This window comes from Carettochelys insculpta, chromosome 14 (genome assembly GCF_033958435.1).
Source record: "Carettochelys insculpta isolate YL-2023 chromosome 14, ASM3395843v1, whole genome shotgun sequence".
NCBI lineage: Eukaryota > Metazoa > Chordata > Testudines > Carettochelyidae > Carettochelys > Carettochelys insculpta.
Genome location: NC_134150.1, coordinates 21,448,452 through 21,471,953, shown reverse-complemented (window position 1 = coordinate 21,471,953; position 23,502 = coordinate 21,448,452). Strand labels below are relative to the sequence as shown.

The 23,502-nt window shown below is 41.0% G+C and overlaps 1 protein-coding gene across 2 annotated transcripts in view; it reads right to left on the bottom strand.

Annotated features, from left to right (window-relative positions):
• URI1 (URI1 prefoldin like chaperone) overlaps positions 1-21,651 on the bottom strand; it is a 68,564-nt gene extending 46,913 nt beyond the window's left edge. Inside the window, exons 1-2 of one of the 2 annotated variants that reach the window (XM_075008532.1) lie at positions 21,265-21,651; positions 6,506-6,540 (exon numbers count right to left, since the gene is read on the bottom strand). In XM_075008532.1, the coding sequence (XP_074864633.1) occupies positions 6,506-6,540; positions 21,265-21,336 (107 nt within the window). In that variant the 5' untranslated portion in view covers positions 21,337-21,651. The remainder of the gene's footprint in view (positions 1-6,505; positions 6,541-21,264) is intronic. The other variant, XM_075008533.1, reaches the window with a different exon arrangement.
• Positions 21,652-23,502: the final 1,851 nt, after the last annotated feature.

Below are 23,502 nucleotides of genomic sequence, written 5' to 3'. Positions count from 1 at the left end.
GGACCACCTAGCTCGATATGGATATAACCTCACAAGCCATGTTAAGCCTTGAGTGAAAGGAACTGCTCTGGTTCACCTGAAAAGAAAGGCATAAAGGCTGTGGAGAAGTCACAGAGGTGATGCGGCATGTTCTAGAGCTCTGATCATGTTGTTACTCCCTGTAGCAACCTGGCCACCTTGTGACATAGCATATGAGGGTAGCAGTCAGTCAATTACCAGGCACAATGTACCCACACAGTCAGAATGTCCCCACAAAGAGTGCTGACAAAGACTACACACATTACTATTACCCTTACTCATGATCATGAAATGGTTGAAAACTGCTCTGCATCAAGTTTCCAAATTATTTGGGTTGGTTCCTTCACCATCAAATTTTCTACAAAAACTCAATTTATTTTAAATAGGCCAGTGAGGCACAAGTGGGGTATATGGTCCATTTCAAGAAAGGTCACTGAGATAAAGCTGGAAAGGGATCACAGAATATAGAAATGTCTTGATGACTCTGGCAGAACAACCCAGTAGTGGATATAATGAAAAGATCAGAAACTCTGAATTTGGAAAAATGGTTACCTCCAGAATTTTGTCTTGTTAAAGGCAAAAATGCAAAACAAACAAAAAGAAACCAGTCCTCTTCTGAAAGAACACAGAAACTTGTGCGTTGAAAAAAAAAGAGAGACTTTTTTTAAAATAATCGGCTGCCATATGCATTGCTTTGTTAGGCATCCACATTTGAGTGTAGAGACATTCTCTACCTCCGTCCCAATATAGCACCTCAAGTCATTTTTGTATTTAATGTTCAGATGGAAGGCTGAATCATGGATATAGCGATAATCTGAAAACACTGACCAAAGACACAAATTCTGGTAGTTTTCTCCGAATGTTCAGGTAGGCATCCAGTACATTTGTTAACTGAAAACGGATATCTAGCTTGACTACATGAATGAAGAACCTGAAATATGAACATCTTAAAAACAACTATTGCTAATTTTCTTCCATTTCCAAATGAAGGGGAATCTCAAATCATTTTGGGACCATGAACAAAGTTATACACTCATCCCTTGGTATACGAGCACAATTGGTTCCCAACTTCCTGCACATAGGCAAAAAAACTCATAAGAGGGACACTAAATTCCCATTAAAATACACGTAAAAGTCTCTGACTGGTTCCCAGTCCTCCTAACTTGGCAAAAGAGTGGCAGCATGTGGTGCTGCTTTTGAAAGGTAAGTGAACTTTGAGTTTGCAGTGGGGTGGGGAGGGTTAAAGGATGGGGGGCAGTTTGGGGCCATGAGCAGGAAGGGTTAAAACCTGATGGCATGTTGGGTCCATGGGGCGGACGGGCTGTGTGCGCGGGCTGCTCAGGTTGGGTGGGCGGGCAGGCACTGGCGGGGGGGGGGGGGGGGGTCAGGCTGCGGAGATTTGGGTGTCCAGGGCTGGTGGGGGGTTAGACTACGGTGGGTTGGAGCTGTGGGGAGAGAAGGTAAGGCTCATATTAGAGGGAGGGAGTTCACTCATCTAGTGAACAAAGGTAAATATACATGTCCCTCGTTTAAGCAAGTATTCATAAGCAAAGTATTCATTTAACATGGGCTGAGCGTAATCCCATCATTTTTGCTTCATTTAATTTCTAGAATATTACTGTTACAGCAGTCACAAGTAGAAACACCAAACTTGATCTCATTTCAATACTCAAGCACTCAACATATGTGCAATACTTTGTGTTACAAGAATGTGTGTCTAACATGATGAACTGTGTCCTATGGGACTTCGGCTCCAACATCACTTACACACTTTGAAATTTTTACTCCTGATTAAAGCACAAAACAGCATTTGAAGACTTGGGTTCTACTCTAGATTCTGCTGCACACTTCCTGACATACCTAAGAAAAGCCCCTTCATGCTATAGTTTCTTCACCTGTAAAATGAGGATAATATTCACTTTATCCAAGAGTATGTTTTAAGATAAATTAATTAACTTTTACAAAGTACAATTAAGTGTCTTGGAAGAGAAGCAATATAATGACAACTTATTGTTAATAAAAGAAAACTCTGCATTCACTACCATCACAAATACCCCTATTTTTAAGTAAAATTGGTAATGATCCCATCATGGCAAATTTTTATCCTTCAACAAACAGGGACAAGCTGCTTCAGCTTGCAACTATGAGAAGAAAACCTTCTTGGGAGCTGTGGAAGTTGTGGGGTGGTGGCAGATAGGGGGACAGGGCCTGAAAGGAAAACAAATCAATTAATTCTTCTAAATAGATTTTTTTGGAACAGGACTCCTTCAGATACGTGACTGAAGATCTGTCATCCTTTTCTTCTGAGAAAAAAAAAAGTTGTTAGCTTCAGCACAGACAGTAAAAATTTTCTGGTCACCCCACCTCTCTTTTCGAATGAATCCCTCCCTTAGACTACCGTGCTCAGATATCGCACCAACTAAAAAAGCTGGAAGTCAAATAAAAAGAAAAGAAAAAGGATTATAATTTAGGGATTATAGTGGACCACAGGCTAAATATGAGTCAACAGTGTGATGCTGTTGCAAAAAAAGCAAACATGATTCTGGGATGCATTAACAGGTGTGTTGTGAACAAGACACGAGAAGTCATTTTTCCGTTATACTCTGGGCTGGTTAGGCCTCAGCTGGAGTATTGTGTCCAGTTCTGGGCACTGCAGTTCCAAGATGATGTGGAGAAACTGGAGAGGGTCCAGAAAAGAGCTACAAGAATGATTAAAGGTCTAGAGAATGTGACCTATGAAAAAAGGTTGAAAGAATTGGGCTTGTTTAGTTTGGAAAAGAGAAGATTGAGGGGAGACGCGTTTTCAAGGTATCTAAAAGGGAGTCATAAGGAGGAGGGAGAAAACTTGTTCTTTTTGGCCTCTGAGGATAGAGCAAGAAGCAACGGGCTTAAACTGCAGCACGGGAGGTTTAGGTTGGACATTAGGAAAAAGTTCCTAACTGTCAGGGCGGTTAAACAGTGGAATAAATTGCCAAGGGAGGTTGTGGAATCTCCATCTCTGGAGATATTTAAGAACAGGTTAGATAGATGTCTATCAGGGATGGTTTAGACAGTACTTGGTCCTGCCATTGGGGCAGGGGGCTGGACTCGATGGCCTCTCGAGGTCCCTTCCAGTCCTATTCTTCTATGATTCTATGATTTTTTTTTTCTAACAGTTTTGGTCCCCCGTAAAACCATGTAATTAGGAATCTGGAAAAAGAAGGCTTGATAAAAATCCATAATGTTGCATTACATCCTGTTCCTTGTTATAGTTAAAGGTACTCTACAGCTACAGTTACACTATAGCTCTCTGTCAATAGAAGTCACTGTCGGAAGAGATCTCCAGACAAAACTCTTGTTGAGAGTGCGGCCCTCACAAAGGCAAATTGGGAGAGCGCTTCACTCTGTTTACAGAGCAGCCAGACTGCCTGACTGCTTTCTCAACAAAACAGACACCTGGAAGCACAGCAGACAAGGCTATCACTTGTGGCGAATGCCCCCGTCTGTCAAGAGAAGACCCCGAAGGCGTTTACACAGCTTTTTTGTCAACAGAATCTGTATTATGTTTCAAGGCTTTGAGGTAGAACACTGCAAGCAAAAGTGCTGTGTTTTGTCAAGATACTGTGGACAAATCCCATTTTGTGTGTGCACACTCCACAGGTTTTGTTGACAAAGCTGGGGTTTTGCCGGCAAAACATGCTAGTGTAACTGTAGCCTACAGCTACCAGCAGTTCTCTCTGTTGGTGACTGAAAATTTAGTAGGTTTATCTTGATGTAATCTTGTTTGTTTTGATACCTGATTAAATATTTGAAAACCTTTTCCGACTCCGACGTATGACCAGCTAAGTACGTAATGTGAGGTCAACAGTGGCTGTTGAAGGACTAGCCAAAAGAGTGACAGGCTTGAAAACTCAGTGCTAATCATGCAATATATGAAATTTAAAGTATTATTGTGTGGTTTAGGAAAAACATCAAGAAATAGACTCTTCAAAAACTCATCATCACAAATCTCACCTTGCTTCTAATATAAAGACAATTCATATTGTGAAGAAAGAAACCCTTCATTAAAGATGCACAGAAACAAAAGCAATCAAAACCCTTTTGTTATACATATGAAACAAAGAGAAGGCTTCGTAGGAAAAAAGAATGGGAAAAATGTGTTTTCCTTAAAGGTAGGAATAAGCTTCCTGATCATTTCAGTGCTAAATATCTCCTAAATTTGAAAGACAGCTTAAGCAATTTACTTGAAAAGAAGTTGACCACCTTTGGATTAGGCATTTGCCCACTACTCAATAACCAAGTAAGAATGCTGCAGGAACCACTCAGAATCAAATGCAGAAGAATTCTACTGCACTGCACAGAGTCTACATTAGTGAGCCTGGGAAACTGTTTTCTTGATGTGGTTTGGCTACTACCACATAGAGGAAAGTTCAATGAAATGCACATTGGAGAAATAACAAAGACGTATTATTGTTTTTCAGTGGAACTTACTGGCCATCTCTATTATGGAAGTCTCTGAAAGACACGCAGAGTTTTAAGAAGGTGTCACAGAACCAGAAAATAAAAATAAATCAATTTATTTAATTGACCTGAAACAGCCTTATTATGTAGGAAGTTTTTCTTTCTTCTCATCTAATGTTACATGATCATGTGAACTCCCGAATGTACTGATTGCATAGATAATTAAGAAATTAAAACCAACAATGTTATACTTTCAGGCAGACTATACATTTTTAGCACTAAGGTTCAACTTATGAAGTGGCTATATAAATGGTATTGCTTTGGTTCTCCCCATGCTTTAGCCATTATTTTAGCAGTTATTTAGGTGTCTGAATCTTCACTTTTAAAATAAGTTAATTACATTAAAAAGAAAAATGAATTTTAATGGAAAAATATATTAAAATGGAATATTTTTAAACTGTATTGTTATTCATCCAATTCTATTTCACATCTGTCTGTGTCATTGGCTATTTAAAGATTCCTTTAAGAAATTAGTCAGCTGAAACACATAAGCACTCAGGCTCTTGCACAATGCAGCCTCAAATGTTAATAGATTTTCTTTAAACAGAATGCTCTGTAACTTGCTTTTCTAAACTAGATCAGCCATTTTCAAATCCTTCTCCCCTGCTCCTTATGAAAAATACATCCAAAAATTAAATAACTAAGGGTTTGTTTTAAAAAAATGAAAAAACAAAAACAAAAAATTCCAGACATTCTTACAGAAGCAAAACAAACTAACTTTGTAAACTTTTCATTATGTAAAACTTTAAACAATAACACTTTTGTCAGCATTCTGGGGAGAAAGAAGACTCCTACAATGAGGACTTACATCTAGTAAGATGGGTATGGATAAGTTATAAATTCCTGAAAAGCAAATTATGGAAATGCTGGAAGATTTAACAATAAGAGCAACAGTGGCACCGCTGTAATATTTGCTTATTGGAAATTAATGCAGTCTCTGAATTTTAAATGTAAGTGAAACATATTACTTTTAGATTATTTTCTGCAAGCCAAAAGTCGGAATTTAATATGATGATGTGTACAGATTGCCCTGATTTTTTTTTTTTAACTCTTATCCACTGCTTGAAGCCCACATGCATTTAAACTAAAAACATTTGATACACACTAACTATAAATTATTTTCTTGGGGATCTCTCAGGCATGAAGAAAAAGCCTCTTAAAACAAATTTAAAATATTATATGCTCAATGGTGTATAACCAAAGGTTTAATCACCACTAAAGGGGCAGTTGCTGTGATTTTTCAATAACCCTGCAGACAGTAACCAAGACAGCTCCTGTTGTTCTCTCAGTAAAAGCATGGCAGACACTGCATGGATATATTGTAATGTGATATCTGTATGATCAAACGTTGTATCTCACTATAACTCGTAAGATTTCATTCACTATTAAATGTACATTTTCCTCAAATGCCATATGAACCTGCAATTTACTAGGCATATTTTCTACTGCAAATTTCCTATTAAAAAAGCAGCAAGCAAAAGAAGTGCCCAGATATAAGGCTTAGTTTTCTTGTAAACTTTACCGTAAAATATTGAAAAGTTATCTACTCATGATAAATGCTTGAAATTATTTAAAATAAGCAGGTATGCTTACAAGAAATAGTTCAATTAAAAACAAAAACAAACAAAAATACCCACCACTCAGGAAGAACTTCTAGATTGACAACTTTTTATCAAGTCAAGCAGATTCAGTACTCTTTAAACAGGATTATTTGGGCAAAATTGGCAAGGGAAAAGAGGATATAAAAGAAGCACATACTAAGGTTCAAATATATTGTGAGTTAGAACAGAGATACCTCAGGAAAGAAAATATGAATTTTAAACAGAACATGTTGTAATAAATCAAAGCTATCTCAAGCTATACACCCAAGTACAATAGCAGAATTTGACCCAGATTGTTATAAAACTAACTGCACTGTACTTTACTAACACACAAATAGGTTATTTCATCTGTTTTTAAAACATATAATCAAACAGTCTTCACTTACCAGTGCTCGATTTTTTCTTGGCAGCCACTGACCACCTGTCATTAAAAAAGATAACTGCTCATGAAAAAACAAGGCTAAGCACACAGCTGCAATGTCAATGTATCAGAACCTAGAACAGTAGCTTTACAGATTTGGTAGCCTCTCCATATACATTTTTATTTGTCAACGCACAGGCATGTGAATGTTAGTTCTTAAGCAGCACACTTCATCACAACACTAATGCAGACTGATATCTGGATAACAAATTACAGCTTTCCAATTCATATTTTGGTACTACACCTGCTCCATAACTATTAGGTGACACATGATACAAGATTACTATTATTTTGTACAATCTACAGATCTATTTTCAATGTTACATGTATTGTTGGATAAGAAACCAATATAAATTATAACAAAATGCCATTGTAACATCCATGCTTGTTCAGTCAAAAGAAAAACCAGCCCTGAAAATGTTTTACTTTATCTGTACATCTACAAAGGTTTTCACCTACAATTTTATTCTGAAATAATACAAATGAATTTTGTAGTATGTAAATACACAAAGTTTACCTCTACTATATTTTTTTAAAAAAAGGAAACAGTTATGATTTAAGCAGTGTACTTTTTTCTTCAAAATATAGGCTTCCCAAAGTAAGTGAAAATTAACCAATTCAAAATATTTTAGTACTTTATACTTAATATTTTAAAGTTGGGGAAGTACCTCAGTTAGTAATAAGAGGTATTACTACATATAGTGTATATATAGTCAAGATGATGATACTCTGCTGTGCCACAATTGCATGGACGTTTTGTTTAAATGCATACAGAACTTTCAGCAACACAATGAAAAGTACAAGAAAGACAATGTCATTTAATTACGTGAAAAGCAATGATGCTATACAGCAATTAAATATATCTAGACATTTCCTCAATATAACATTTTTCAGACATTTTTGTGAATATATTTCTTGCATGGCCAAAAGAATGCTAATATTTGAAAGCAATTAATAGGAAAATTTGCCTGAAAAGTAAGGGAACGGAACTCGAGAGCGAAAAATTATTCAAATGTGTTAGGGCTAAAGGATTACTCCTCCATTTGTGGCCTTGCTGCCATAATAACAATCCTACATATTAGGGCAAGTTCAACCATCAATTTGGCTTTGCTTACAGCAAGGATAAATGACCTTTGCCACTGAAGACCTGTAATTTTAAATCCTAAATTTAAATTTCTATATAATAATCTCACCTAAAGTATTAAAGTGTTTGCTAATTTTTTAAAAATTCTAGGCACAAAGCAGTTATATATACAGAAAATCATACTATTAATGCATCATACACAAATCTATTTTCAAAATTAAGCTTCCCTGATCTCTCCCATACAGTAGCAACATTTCATAACAGTAGTAGTACACCAGACTTTATTTACAAGCAGAAAAATCAGATTACATCAACGTATTTCACTGTTTCAGATTTGATAGACTGCAAAAGTATACAACATAATTAAGTGCACAAAAAACATTTACGAAATCCTTTAAGAAAGTTCAAGCTTAATTGCCCCATTAAAGAAGAAGCTACAGAAAAAAGAAAAGACAGGAAGCTTTCCATTCCCAATACATGACTTTCCATGCATGAAGTGAGCTAAAAGCACAAAAAGAAAAGCCCTGCAAACCATAAGAGCAGCATGTTCATTAACCTCTACATGATAATCCTTTCATAGCTGCATATTAACTAGTTACATATTCATAATCATTTTACATTATTAAGAGAACCTTCTATGAAAATTTCTAGGCTATATCCATTAGCTACAATGTTAAAGGTTACAGAAGATAGTCTACTTAATGTTTCCAGGAACCTTTTTTAAATGAGTAAATATGTTAATTAGGCACATATGCTTTTTATATTTAAAAAAATGGGCCACCAGTGAAACAGCACATGGACAAATGCTGCTTCTATCACCCCTTAAAGAAAAAACCCACCAATCAATTATAATTTCATTCTTTGATATAATCTCTCATGAAGGGATACTGAAGGATAGAATCAATAACAAACCGTTCAGTGGAAGGATGAAATGAGGGCTCTCTCAAAGGTGCTATAAGGCATCATCTTAAATATTTGTTGTGTGTGTACTAGAGTAGGCTGATGCACATGCTATGCTTATGAGATAGTATTTTTAAAAAATAGAGATCAACATTACCTACATGTCCTTTCCTGAGACAGTCAAACTGTTTCTACAACAGCTGGTAGCAGAGCAGCAAAATCAAGAAAAAAATATATGTGCACACAAACACATCTTTTGTTTCTATGCAGTGCTCTATGTTAAGAGCAGCATATATCTAGAGCCACAGTTTTTATGAAGCTACTGCCAATCGAAATAAAAATAATCAACACTACCAACAACACTGCTTTACTTTTAAGAAACTCTACTGTAAGTGAAACCAATAAATGCTGATTTCCCCCAACACACACCCTGAATAACAATATATGCATCTGCAAATTTATGAAGTTATCAATGGTTTATTTGCATACTAAAATATTTAAAATGTAGAGGGTTATTAAACTACACTTGCAGCAAATGTAACATTACCTAATCAAGTGTTCAGTTATTAAAACAGGATCTACTTGTGGAAAATACATTTCACAGTCTAAATGAAAAGGGAACAGACAAGTATCTTGTTTCCTCCAACAACGATTTGCTGAAATTTAATATTTCGCAAGATCCTGATTCAATAACTGCGTATTTGATGTCAGAAATGCTTGATGCTTGTCAGTTGAATCACAAAGCGAGTCACCTGCCTCATGAGCTACTTCACTTTTATTCTAGTGCTATATATTTTGTGGGTAGCCACAAGGGGGCATTGTACTTTGAGTCTCCCATGTACATACAGCAGACCAAGCAGAAAGGCACAGATTTTAAATTATTCTTATTTTGCATATTTTAACAAAAAAACAGTCAAGTAGCACTTTCAAGACTAACAAAATAATTTATTAGGTGAGCTTTCGCGGGACAGACCCACTTCTTCAGTCTGTCCCACGAAAGTTCACCTAATAAATTATTTTGTTAGTCTTGAAAGTGCTACTCGACTGCTTTTTTGTTTTGAGAGTATACAGACTAACACGGCTCCTTCTCTGTTACTATTCAACAAGCATATTTTAAGTTATCCTCATCATAGTTTGAATTCCTTCTTCATTTAAAACCAAACTTTAAAAATGGGAAAATAAACATTGGATCTGGTTTTTATTATTTCAAGCTATTTAAACTGAAAATATACAATATTGCTTTTTAAGAATCTATTTAAAGTTTAAACCATTTTTTCTAAATTTGACTACTGCTCCATCTGATTTCTCTTTCACAGTGAAAAGATGGACTCAGAGGTGGATATTGTACAAAACAGTGATAGTTGCTATTGTAATTAGAGAAGCAGATTTCTTTTCTTCCACATAAACATAGCTAATCTTATCAATATATATATTTATAAAGTATTATCTTCAGTAAGTATTAAAAGAATGGCTAAAAAGAATGGATTAGCTTTTTAGAATGACTCACTTTCTAAACATCCTGCAGTTCCAATACTAGCACACTGCAAACTGTTCACACAAGAGGGTACAAGGTGTGCCTGTGTTACACAGCAAAAGATGCTATGGCTGTCCTACAGGGGAAAATTCCCTTCTTTGACACACACATTAAGTCCATTTCCCACTCTGTCCAGCCAGCCAACTATTACTTTCTCTTTTCTCTTCTCAAGCATCTTCCCACTGAGGAGCTCAACATCCCTTATGAACATTGAATCAACAGCCTTTGAGAAAGGTCCTATCCTACCCCAGTAGCGCACTGGGGTACTGAGTGACTTAACTGAAATCAGAGAGTCAGTGGCAGAGCCAGGAGTAGAAGTCATGTCTCCTGAGAGTCATGTGGTATAATCATTAAATATATCACTCCCCCACAATATGCTTCTTAGGAATAAAGACAGGGTTGACTGGATGGTAGAACTGGACAGAAAATTTAACAAACTGTGATCTTGCAATATGGGAGCTAGTTATTACCTACACACATATCTCAAGTCTCACCTGCTCACCATGTCTGTATGTGCTTCCTTGTTCACTAAACCAGGAGTGAGCAGAGTGGGGGGAGGGTATGAAATTTCATAAGGAGGGTGAAGCACAATCAGCTTCTGAGACTCAGGCTCATTGTTCTAATTAGAAAAGTAGAAATGTTACCTTTTTAATGTATGTCTATTCACATTTATACCCAGATTAATAAAGATTTTACATTCTACATACTTATTTTCTTACCTATGCCAAAAGGTCCCCCCCACCCCCATATGAACATAACTGAAACTGCTGTCAAATTGGATTACTTTAGACAAACTGGAGGGGGCTGCTAATTGCAGGGATTAAAAATGGGGCCCAACGTAAAAAGTTTGCTCACCCTTGCACTAATCTATATGCAAGTGTCTCTCTTACTCTGCATAACTGTTTCCTTCCACACACCCCTCTCCGAAACACTTCATCAACATCCAGAAGCTCTTAAAGATGACAGAGCACCTATGAACTATTGTAATATAGTCGTCATTACCATCTTATTAAGTAGGGATGGACTGACTCTGCTATTTCACCCCACTCAAGATTTATGGGGTTTTTTAGATGGTTCTTCTCTTTTACTCACTCCGCTGCCTATTCTAGTGTTTTGCAAAGCAGCGGGATGAAATTAACCTGCTGATTCTGAACTATTTTCTACACGTTCTGAACAGCAACGTGGCACACTGACAAGCCTCTGCTCAGTTTATCTTGTGCTGAAACTTAGAAAATGTCATGAGCAAGCACTAGAAAAGGCAACCTGTGGCAACCTGTTTGCTGAAATAAGGTGACACACCTCTTACGCTCAGTTCACACTTCCATGGCTATGTTCAAAACTATAAAAGCTGGAAATTCATTTTTTCAAATGAAAGTTTAATTTCTGAAAAGGCGATATCTAGGAAATATTCCTATTTGTTACAGGGAGGTCAGTGGACTTTTTAAATCCTGTACATGTACACTTGCATAGGTATATACTCAACCATGTGCACATGATCCTGGTATTTTGTAGGCATTTTGCTAGCTGAGACCCTAACTGGCAAAGCATTTAATCAAATACTTGATTTGTGTATGCACAGCATACTTGCATGCAAGAGCGAGGCACATACTAATTGACAGGCACAACCGAGCCGTTATGTTTTAAAATTTAGTCCTCTGAGATTAACTATAAGGACCCAAGAACTCAAGACCAACGTCCAGCCTGATGCTGAATGCTTCTATTTCACTGTAGGTAAATCATCTCTCAGTCCACATTTCTTCATCTGTAAAATGGGGATAAGTAATACTAACTTATCCACCTCACAAGTGTGTTAGGCTGATTAATTAGCTAATGACTTAAAAGCACTTTGAAAATGTAAAGCACAGTATAAGAGCTAAGCAGCATTATTTACCACTTGAAAAGTAATCTGAATATGATCAGTTATGTAAACAATTTGTGTACACGCTGTAATAAAATAATTTGTGAGAGTTTAATCTTAAAATCTTAAATTAGTCTCACTTTAAACATTTTCTTTCAAACACATTATGAAAGGATAACAGAGTATAGAATACTTTTTGTGAAAATGAAGGGAAGTAATGAGGTGCTAGTTGAATGTAAAATCAATGTCTACCTGTATGAAATTGGTCTTTCCATTTGGGATTTGCAAAGAACTGTCTTGACCTTGGTTCTGTACTTCAGTCCTGCCCATAAACAGATTATCACAATCTAATTGCATAATGCTCTTTGTGATGCAGCTCAATGTTTATTAGGGTCCAGGATAAAATAAAAGTAATTTTTACAACCGTCATAGGATAATTCTAAATGTTCAGAATGCAATTGTTTAACTCTGTATACGTGAACAATGACTTCAATAGGGCTACTCTTGTGAGTTATGCTACCCAGATGCATGATAATTTCCACGATCAAGATTCATTTTGCCAGTTAGACCCTATGTGATATGTTTTGCCATACCACATCTGAAAAAGACATGGTAAAACTGAATTAACTGATGAAATTGTAACTAATTCACACTGTGAATAATAAATATCATATATAATAAAATAGTGGTCGTATACTGAAGTAGTTTCTTGGTAAAGTCAAGATGCAACAAGCCACATTCAACAGCAGAAGGCACAGGCTTCAGAAGGAAAAATATAGCTCTGACTGAGCCTGATATAATTAAGATTTTCCTGTGAGTCCCTATTTTCAATCATGTTTACATTTTCAAAAATATTTCCATTTTTGACATTTCCAAAAACTAAATGGCACAAAGTGAAATAAAATCATTCAAGCTCTTCACTCGGTTGCTATCTTTTTTCATTTAATGGCAAGCCAAAAAGCATAGTTGAAATGTAATGTTCATTGCTTAAATCAAGTTATTGATTAAATATTACATTTCAAAATTGTTAATATTGTCTCAGTACAAAGGTGATTTTTCTTGGTTGCGAAGCAAAATGGAAGGGGTGCAACAGAGGAGGGATAATTGGAGGAAATTATGATTTCGGCAAGCATAAAGAACTCTTAACAACAGTTCTTAGATATGTCCGAAGCGAAAAAAGAGGAGAAACTAATTCTTTACACATCAACTGTCCTGGAAAGGGTACAGGATTGGTTAAGTCTCAGAAAATGAATTCAATTACTTAGTGGATAGATACATCATGTCAATAACATCTAATTTTTAGCAGAACCTCCCTTTTCATGACTTTATCTAAGGAGCAGGAAACATCACATGCTTTGTTGGTTCTCAGTCTCACAGATACGAGGGGCTCCCCGTTCTTAGGCTGTTGCTGGGCTAATTAATGTCACTGAAAATGTAACTAAACTTATAAAACTTCAAAACACTTGAAAAAGTACCTGGGGAAAAAAATCAGGAATCTCAATTCTATTCTCACTGTGATGGTGTAGAGGTTTACGCTAGTGAATCCATTTGCAACATTGAGGCTTTAAGTTAAGACAAATTATAATAAGAGATGATGACTAAAGCTACAATTGTGTCACGGAATCCTCTGTGGCATTTTCTGCTCTAGGTCTGGAGCATTAGCAGACAGCCTTGCAGACTGATGGCGCTGCTGGCAGAGGGCCCTCAACAGCTCCTAGCTGCCAAGCAGCAGAGGGACCCTGGACCTCCTTCCCCTATAGGCAGCAGGAGTCCCCAAGAGCTCCCAGCCAACACAGGTGGCAGAGATCCTTCCAGAGGCCCAGCCACGCAGTGGACAAAAATTAATTATTTTTTAAATTAAAAAAAATCTAGTTTTTAATTTAAATCGGAGGTTTTAAATTTATTTTAAAATCATCAGTAAAATACGAGTTGAACCTTTCTACTCTGGAACACACTCATCTAGCAAACTCAATAATCCACCATGATTTTAGTTAGCTGGATGGCCACTTATCATGGGTGTGGCAACGTTTCCAATGGGCCCATAAAGGTTGTTTCCAGCCACCGTCCTGGCTCTCCGAGTTCTGTGCTGTTATTTAGCTGTAAATTATCTCTAAATGTTTTCTAAGAGCCCAGTAAGCAGTGGAAGTGTTGGTAATGCTGCTAGTCAACACTGACCTCCCATGGTCCAATAAATCCAGTCAGGTCCTGCGGGTGCCAAATTAGACAAGTTCAACCTGTACTAAATTTTTAATTTAAAAATGAAATTACAATTAAATCTTACCAGAAACACAATACATATACAGTCTCATAAAAATGAATTAATGGCCTAAGTCTGTCAAACCTAAAAACTAGTTCTTGTTTCTTGAAAGCTCTGGGCTTTCAATTTCTCTCTCTCATTGGACTAACATGCAAAGATAGACACAGCCTGGAGAGTACTGTTTTTCTTCTGGGCTTATTTGTTGATGGATAAGGCCAAGCACAGCACAATTGTCTTAAAGTCACAGACAATATATAGGAATATGAGACTACTTTGAAGAAATTTGTTCCCTGGGTAAAAAGAAAAACATGATAAGTGTAAGCAATGCAAGAAGATAATGCGGGGCTAGCCGCAAGAATGAAACATCATAATGAAAAATGCTTACTGGAAGAAAATGATGTGGATGAAGATGTGGATATGTCTGAAGAACAGTGTGGATGAACTTTCCAACGCATCATTCTTCAAGATTCTCCCTATGACGTTTAGTATGATTTAATAAGTACATGTCCAAACTGTTTGGTATACTGAATGTTTCTAGAAAAAAAATTCAGCTCAGCTAACTCTTCCGACATGTTTAATTAGTTAAGTAGGTTTAGAATCTACCACCCAAGTGCAGTACAAAAAACTGCAGTTAGAGAAATCTAGAGTTGCCAGTCGCTTAGTGTCAATTTTCTTATTTTACATTACGTAAATACATACCTCTTATTTTGGACATCATGGCACCAGATCACAATAGCAATGCCATAAATCTATTTCCTATTTTACTTCAGCAAAATTTAGCTTTTCCAAAAGAATCCATTCTATACTTGTTTTCACAGGCTCACTACAAAATTAGGAGCATGTTAAGCGAAGTCACTATTAGATATTTTTGTAACTTGGAATTCTGGGTTTGGGGCTGCGAGGGGTTAAGCCTAGGGGGTCGGAAGGCAGTTTGGAGCTGCAAGGGGGTAAGCCTAGGGCCAAGGGGGGCATGGTTTGGAGCTGTGAAGAGTTAAGCATAGGAGCGTGGGGGTGGGTTTGGGGCTGACAGCAGTTAAGCCTGGGGATGGGGAGAGGGCAGGTTTGGGGCTCTTTTGTATTCGGCCCCAGAACATGTAAAAAATTGCCATGTAGCCCCCAATGAAGAAAGGTTGGCTGCCCTTGCCTTAAATCTATCTACAGTGCTGAACTGGTCCACTGTAATATACAGGCAGAGTACTTAAAGACACCGTCAACACCAGGATAAAGTTAAACAGTTCACAAAACAGTTTAATTAGCACAGTTATATAACTTATGTTAAATTATCCTGTTTACACAAGTCTCTTACACCACCCATGCTGCAATATTGGAAACCTGTCCAGACATGTTATAAAACACACAAAAAGATGGGATAAGTAGAGTAGCATTCATGTGTAACAGCTTTGGGCTGAAATATGTAAAACATTCCTTTATCCCTACCGTATTTTGTTATACATTTTAAAAGATTTACTTACTCAAATAAGAGTGATTATTACTTAATCTTTGATTATCTCCTAGATTCAGGGCTAATATCTGATGCTATAAAATGCACAGAGATTTAATACAAATCCGCTAAGGGATAAGTTCTTTTGGAATGTGGGCAAATGTCTTGGCTCAATATAGTTTTCAAGTACTGACCATCACAGTGGTAGGGCATGTGCATGGAGCAGGCACTCCCCACCCGGTGCGGCTCTAGGAGAAGTCGCATTTAAAGTCTCCAGGAGCCACATGTGGCTCCAGAGCTAGATTCGCCACACCACAATGTCCTTTTCACCACATGGTGATTGGCGAACGTATTGGATGCCGCTGATCTAGAAGATCAAATAGACTTTATGCCTCATAGCTTCATCACTGTAGGCAATGCTTAATGTACCCTTTTCTTCATGAACAGCAGTTGAGAAAGCAAGGGCAGAAATATTTTATATAGAAAAGCATCCGACACAGTGGACTGTGCCTAACAAGAAATTCTGAAGTGGCATTTGGGTAGAGATTTTTTTAAGAAGGGATTCAATCACATAATGCTTTGAAAGCCAGCCTAATTATAAGGGGCATCACCCAGAAAGTTATGCAGCAAAGCAGATGCTAATAGAACTGATATCTCACTACTGAGATTTGTCTTGATACAAGCACCATTGGACAACAGGTTTGAATGAGTTCAGCACACTTAAAGATACTGCAGTGGTCTCCAAAGTGAATTAAAAAAAACTGCCACAAAGATAACAAGCATCTGTATATTATAGCAATCAGTCACCCCATCAGAATTCATAATTACATATATTCAGATGTTGATATTTACTGCCATTATGTAACAACAAGGTAAGTGACTTGCCCCTTTTAACAAAGCACAATGATGTATTTTCAAGTACTTTACAATGGTATTAATTATGAAAGGTTGAGCATCTCTCGTCTGATACCCTCCGGACCTGACCGGTGCTGGACTAGAGAATTTGCCAGATAATGGGAGGTCAATATTTTCTAGCACATTGCCAACACTTCTATTGCTTACTGGGCTCTTAGAAGACATCTAAGGGAAAATTACAGCACAGAACTCTGAGAACCAGGACTGATGGCTGGAAACAAACCTTATGGCACCATGGGAAACCTGCTCACACCCATGATAAGTAGTCATCCGGTTAACTAAAATCATACCAATTATGGAGTTTGCCAGATGAGAGCGTTCCAAATTAGACAGGTTCAGCCTGTATTATTTTGCCATATTGTTATACCCCTTTATCACACGTATTTTAGATAATGAATATATCTTCATTTGTGTGATAATTTCCTAACATGAAAGTAAATATTTGCCACCAAAGCTTGCAAAATCTGGATACCCCAGACAAGAAGCTTGCCCTCAAGTGCAAGAAGATCTGAATCTGCTGAAATTATTGACAGATGTCTTCATTTTTAAAAGCTATATTTCTAGAATTTATGGCTATAAAGATAAGCTTCCAAATATGAATATGTCTAAAACAATGCAGAGTCATTTTCTTGAGCTATAGTGCTTCTGCTGTTGCTGTATCAGAGGGATGGTCTACACTAAAGCTGTAAATGGATCTAAGTTACTTATGTGAATTTACAGCACATCTACACTGACCTATGTCAACAAAAGAGACACCACTGACTTACCCTCCACATCATGAGGAGATCGAATACAGACATCAACGAGAGAGCACTCTGCCATCAACTTAGCTTGTCTTCACCACAGTGGGACATGTAACATACTCTGACCAGTATCTTACAATAACAGGTGCCATAAATCTCATGATGTCATGATGAGTTGCAGAACAGTTACTTTTCCCTCCTACTCTTTCTGAAACAATACAATCTTAAAAATCTATTCCTACCAAAACCACCATGCTGCCAGACCTCAATGGAATTTGTTAGATTACCCAAGACTGCATCTGCACTCAACATGTCTCTCATGGGTCTAATTGGTTCTTTAAACTTCTCCCATTTCATATCAAATATCTTGTGTATTCTCTATACCAAGTGTTGAAGAACAGAACAACAAATCAGTCCATTGCAAATTAACTGCCTGCAGCACTGTGACAAACAGTACAGAACACTCATCTACCGCTTATCTCTTAGTAACCCGTGATCCATTAATCACCGGAAATCACATTTATATATAAACATTTAAATTTAAATTCAAACGCTAGAGCATGAGATTCTGCCTCTTTAAATATCTGTACTGTACTTCCTACACTTATAAGCAGTGGCTTTAACAGAATATTTCCAGCTAACAAGTACTATAGCTTCAAACAATCAATGACACCGGTACTGTATTTTTTTATAAAAACATTCAAAACGTTAAGCAGACATGATGACAGTCTTTACAATGAAAATGACTAAATATTCTTCTATAATTTATCCCCAAGATACAGATTCTAGAAAACACGTTTTTTCTAACAAGTACCTTTAGTAGATGTCCTAGAAATTGCTTTTAATGGTTTGGCCGGATCATCATTAAGAACTAACACGTCAAAAACAATCCAACGGGCAGTTGGCTATTCAAACCAAGAATTAAAATCATTCCATAATGGAGTTCCTCAACTGGGATGCTGCAGCTGAAAAGAGGTGTCAGTGGAAAATTAACATCCTGCTCTTTCTATATTGATAAACAGGAGAGAAGTCCTGAGTAGAGATGAAAGGGGACTCCTGTTACTGAAAAGATTAAGAGCTACTCCCTGTACTTTAAAAGCCCAAACGGAACTCAATCAGTAAACAATTGTAACAAGTATCCACTTTAGTAGAGCAGCTTGCATGCTAAAAATCTATCATGATGGAAATAAAAATATCTCTAGGTCTGTAGGCAATTATCAGCTTATCTCATTATTTCTAAGCCTTGAGAGGAAACGGACACAATATAGCGCCAGTTTCAACCTAGAGTGACTGAAGTTAAATGACTTCTTTTTATTCCAAAGTTTCAACCCTAAAAGAGGCACACTGTCCCCTGAACAAATTTGAGGGTACGGGGAGAGTGTGCACATTTGTGTAAATCCAAGCACATCAAAATGAAAGTTAGAGGTGGATGAAAATGAAAATATATTATTTTTAAAGTATGAAATTTTCAAGTTGTTTGACAAATATTATTTGACCACATCTAATGAAAATATATAAGAAAGTGCCATAGGACATTAGAAAACAAATTCTGAAAAATGTGATTACTAAATGGGAAAAAAGCACTGTGCAAAATTTTATAGCAATCATATCTAATTTCAAGCTTGTTTCCCAATGGAGTATGCTCAAATTTATGAAAAACTATGAATATCTGAAAAGGAGGGTGAGGAAATACATGAAATGGTCTCCTCAACCTTGAAATTCATAATCAAAAACACAACTGTAATATGATTTTACACAGTTTCCAATTCTCTATTCCAGAGGCAGACCTCACTATATCTTCATTCTGATACTCCATTGTAATTAAGATACTTCATTTTTCCAGATAATTTCATACTGAAGCTGAAGAGTTCAAATTTTTTTAGCCAATCTACAGAAATTATTTCAAGTTTCCTGAGAATAAAATACAATTTTGGTATAGCAGCCCAAAACTTAATTAATGGCCTCTTGGGCCTCTTTTCCACTGGAGCAGATCTGTTTGAGTACAGTCAAACTTGCTTAATGAAGGGCCTTGCCATGAACTGGGAATAATTTGACCTGGTCCTAACAGACATGCACTTATGCTCCATGACCAATGGACACTAAAGTACCACAAAAACGTAATTCTCCACCACAGTCAACTATCCAAGAAAGTAACTTGACTGCGGAGGGGGAAAAGTTTACCATCATCTAATGCATGTACAGGAGACCAGTCAGAGCACCACAATATCTTAATTTATGCGCATGTTAACAGCCCATCAGTTTAGGCAGATCTTTAAGTAATTATGTGGGTCTTTTTCTCCAAGCCAGACATTTCATTTGTAGACAATATTCCAGATAATCCATGATCTAGATCAGTGATTGGAAACCAAGAGGCAGCGGACAACATGCATGGCCCTCCATTTCTGTGGGCCCAACAACCTGCAGTCCATTGGGGTTCTACCTGCAGCCTGCCTTTCACACATTCGGGCACTGAAGCCCCACACTTCCTACCCCATGTGTCTCCCACTACCCCCCTCCCCCAGTGTTTTTGTGGAGCATCACAAATCACTGGATACATACTCCGTCCCTGCTCCTATCCCTCTCTTCCAGAGTTTGAACAGCCACAAACAGCGGGCTGCAAGCTGAGACCCACAGGGCCACAGGCTGCCCACTACTGATCTATGTCATACATTACATAGGCTCACTACATTCAAGTAGCGATACTGCTTGAAGTCCTATATCATAAAGGAACTACTTATGAGTTTTCTTTTATACCTAAAGAGCTGCTTTTACAATGCATATACACTTTTAACCTTATGACAAGATCAAAAGGACAACTGAAAAGAAATGCAGATTAGCATGAAATACTCATGCTGACTGCATGCTAAATATGGCTCTGATCATGCAACGAGTTTCATGTTGGCACACCTGGGCCTACAAGAGCTAATTGCAAGAAAGGGACCTATCAGCCCAAAATCACATCACCTAGTAACTGGAGAAGGCTAACAATCTTAAGAAGTAGAGATCTCCAGGTTTGCACAAACCCACATCCAACATGGAATAAGGGCAGGCATTCCATATTTTGAGGCAGGAAACTTTGAAAAGGACATTTGATAGTTCGGCTGTTTTAAATACAACTCTAAATAAAATCTTTACAAGCAGGTTCATGACTGATTAGTCCCTAATGTCCTACCTATGAAAACAAATTGACAGGGGTAGAGACCTTATGGCCCACATGAAGCTCCGCTGACTTCAGTGAGTGGGTGAGCTTGCAGAACTCAGAGCATAGTCATACTAGAAAAGATGAAGCATCTGCGAGAATAACAACTTGGGAAACTTGTACTATTATCCACATACAATTACATCCGGACATAAAACCTAACGGATGTTTGGCTCGCATTAAGGAAAGTAAAGGATTTACATAACAGATTGCAGTGACACTTGGGGAGTCCACATGGTGCAGCAATAAGCACAGGGGCATCTTCCAACCTTTCCTTATGGTATTCTTGGATTTGAAAGACAGGGAATACACAAATGGCCTTGGAGTGACATGGCTGCATCCCAGGGCTAGCGACCAGAGCTCTAAGCCCCCGGGCTGACAGTTCTCCTTCAGCTTGGTCTACTGGGCGTGCAGGCTCCGGGGAGAGCTGGGCCACTGACGGGTTCGCTTCAGCTCCACTCCACGAGCCAGGGCAGACCTGCGTAAAGGCCCCCAGGGCACAAACCGGCTGCGGGGGGCCCCTAGCCCCACTCCGGGGGAAGCTGCGCACCAGACTCGCGCCCGGGCCTGCCTGGGCCGGCTACAGGCCGTCAGCGGCCCTCCCCGCTTTCTCTTTCCGGGGCAGAGGAAGCGACGCCAATCGCTAGCGGGCCCGAGGCTGCCACGGCCCTGCGGCCTGGGCCTCCCCCGGACCCCCAGCGCTCCCCCCGCCCCCGGCGCTCCGGGCACCCCTGCGTGCCTCGCTGCGGAGCGGCCCCGGCCCCGGCCCCCAGCGCTGCTGCTCGGCCTTTACCTTTCCCTGCTCCTCCCGGAGGCGGCCCACCTGCGCGGCGCGGAGCGGCTGGGCTGGGCCGGGGGCCTGCATGGCCCGGGCGGGGCCGCCCTCCTCAGCAGGGTGAATGAGTCCTATAGAAATGTTTGTGCAGCGTGAAGCGCCGGCTCCGGAGCCGCATCCACGCGGGGGCCGCCGCCGCCTGGGCCCGGGGAGCCGCTGCCGGGGGAAGCATCTCACACTCGCATTCTGGGCCGCGCCGCCGCCGCCTGCGCCCGGGACCAGCTGCGCCGAGGCGTCGGGGAGCACGAGCAGCGGAGCCCAGTCACCACCGCCGCCGCCTCCTCCTCCTCCCGCCTGCTGCACTCTGGGTAGACAGGCACAGCGCTGCACCGCGGGCGGAAAGGCGGGCGGTCCCCACCCCCTGCGCTTCGCCCGAGGCACCAGCCCGAGCCCAGCCCCGCGACGCCCGTCGCCGGGGACCACGCAGCGCCCAGGCCCAGCGCGCCCGACCTCTGCGTGCCGTTGCCACACAGCAACCAGTTCCTCTGTCCCCAGCTCCCAACATGCGCTCCTCCATGTTCCTGTCGCCAGGGAGCACCCAGGCCCTGGATCCCAGCTCCCCACGTGTCTCCCTCCCAAACGCCATGGGCTCTCCCAGCACCCGGGCCCTCGATCCCAGCTCCCCACGTGCCTCCCTCCCAAACGCCATGGGCTATCCCAGCACCCGGGCCCTCGATCCCAGCTCCCCACGTGCCTCCCTCCCAAACGCCATGGGCTCTCCCAGCACCCGGGCCCTCGATCCCAGCTCCCCACGTGCCTCCCCCCAAACGCCATGGGCTCTCTCAGCACCCGGGCCCTCGATCCCAGCTCCCTACGTGCCTCCCCCCAAACGCCATGGGCTCTCCCAGCACCCAGGCCCTAGATCCCAGCTCCCCACGTGCCTCCCCCCAAACGCCATGGGCTCTCCCAGCACCCAGGCCCTAGATCCCAGCTCCCCACGTGCCTCCCCCCAAACGCCATGGGCTCTCCCAGCACCCGGGCCCTAGATCCCAGCTCCCCACGTGCCTCCCCCCAAACGCCATGGGCTCTCCCAGCACCCAGGCCCTAGATCCCAGCTCCCCACGTGCCTCCCCCCAAACGCCATGGGCTCTCCCAGCACCCGGGCCCTCGATCCCAGCTCCCCACGTGCCTCCCCCCAAACGCCATGGGCTCTCCCAGCACCCGGGCCCTAGATCCCAGCTCCCCACGTGCCTCCCCCCAAACGCCATGGGCTCTCCCAGCACCCGGGCCCTAGATCCCAGCTCCCCACGTGCCTCCCCCCAAACGCCATGGGCTCTCCCAGCACCCGGGCCCTCGATCCCAGCTCCCCACGTGCCTCCACCCCCAAACGCCATGGGCTCTCCCAGCACCCGGGCCCTAGATCCCAGCTCCCCACGTGCCTCCCCCCAAACGCCATGGGCTCTCCCAGCACCCGGGCCCTAGATCCCAGCTCCCCACGTGCCTCCCCCCAAACGCCATGGGCTCTCCCAGCACCCAGGCCCTAGATCCCAGCTCCCCACGTGCCTCCCCCCAAACGCCATGGGCTCTCCCAGCACCCGGGCCCTCGATCCCAGCTCCCCACGTGCCTCCACCCCCAAACGCCATGGGCTCTCCCAGCACCCAGGCCCTGGATCCCAGTTCCCCATGTGTCCCCCCCCCCAAAAGCCATGGGCTCTCCCAGCACCCAGGCCCTAGATCTCAGTTCCCTACGTGTCCCATCCCCCCCGCAAACGCCATGGGCTTTCCCAGCACCCAGGCCCTAGATCCCAGTTCCCCACGTGTCCCCCCCCCCGCAAATGCCATGGGCTCTCCCAGCACCTGGGCCCTTGATCCCAGCCCCACGGTACCCACCACCATGGATCACACAGCATCCAGGCCCGGGATCCCAGCTCCCAAAGTCCCCAGCCTCTGGATCCCATCACCATGGGAGTACCTAGCACCCAGTCTCTGGAGCCTGGCTCCCAATGTGCGCACCTCTCGTTGCCATAGGATCACACAGCACCTAGTCCCTATCCCAGCCCCAACGCACTCCTTCATGGCCATGGGATCACCAATACCCGGACTTTCAAGGCCACTGCACCTTGCATGACCACCTCCCACACCCCAACCTCCTGCCTGAGGTCAGAATCGCCTCCTGCAATGAAGCTTGTTTCTGGAGGTCACACTCCACACAATCTCCTGGACCCCAATACTCTGCCCCAGCTAGGGGCATCATTT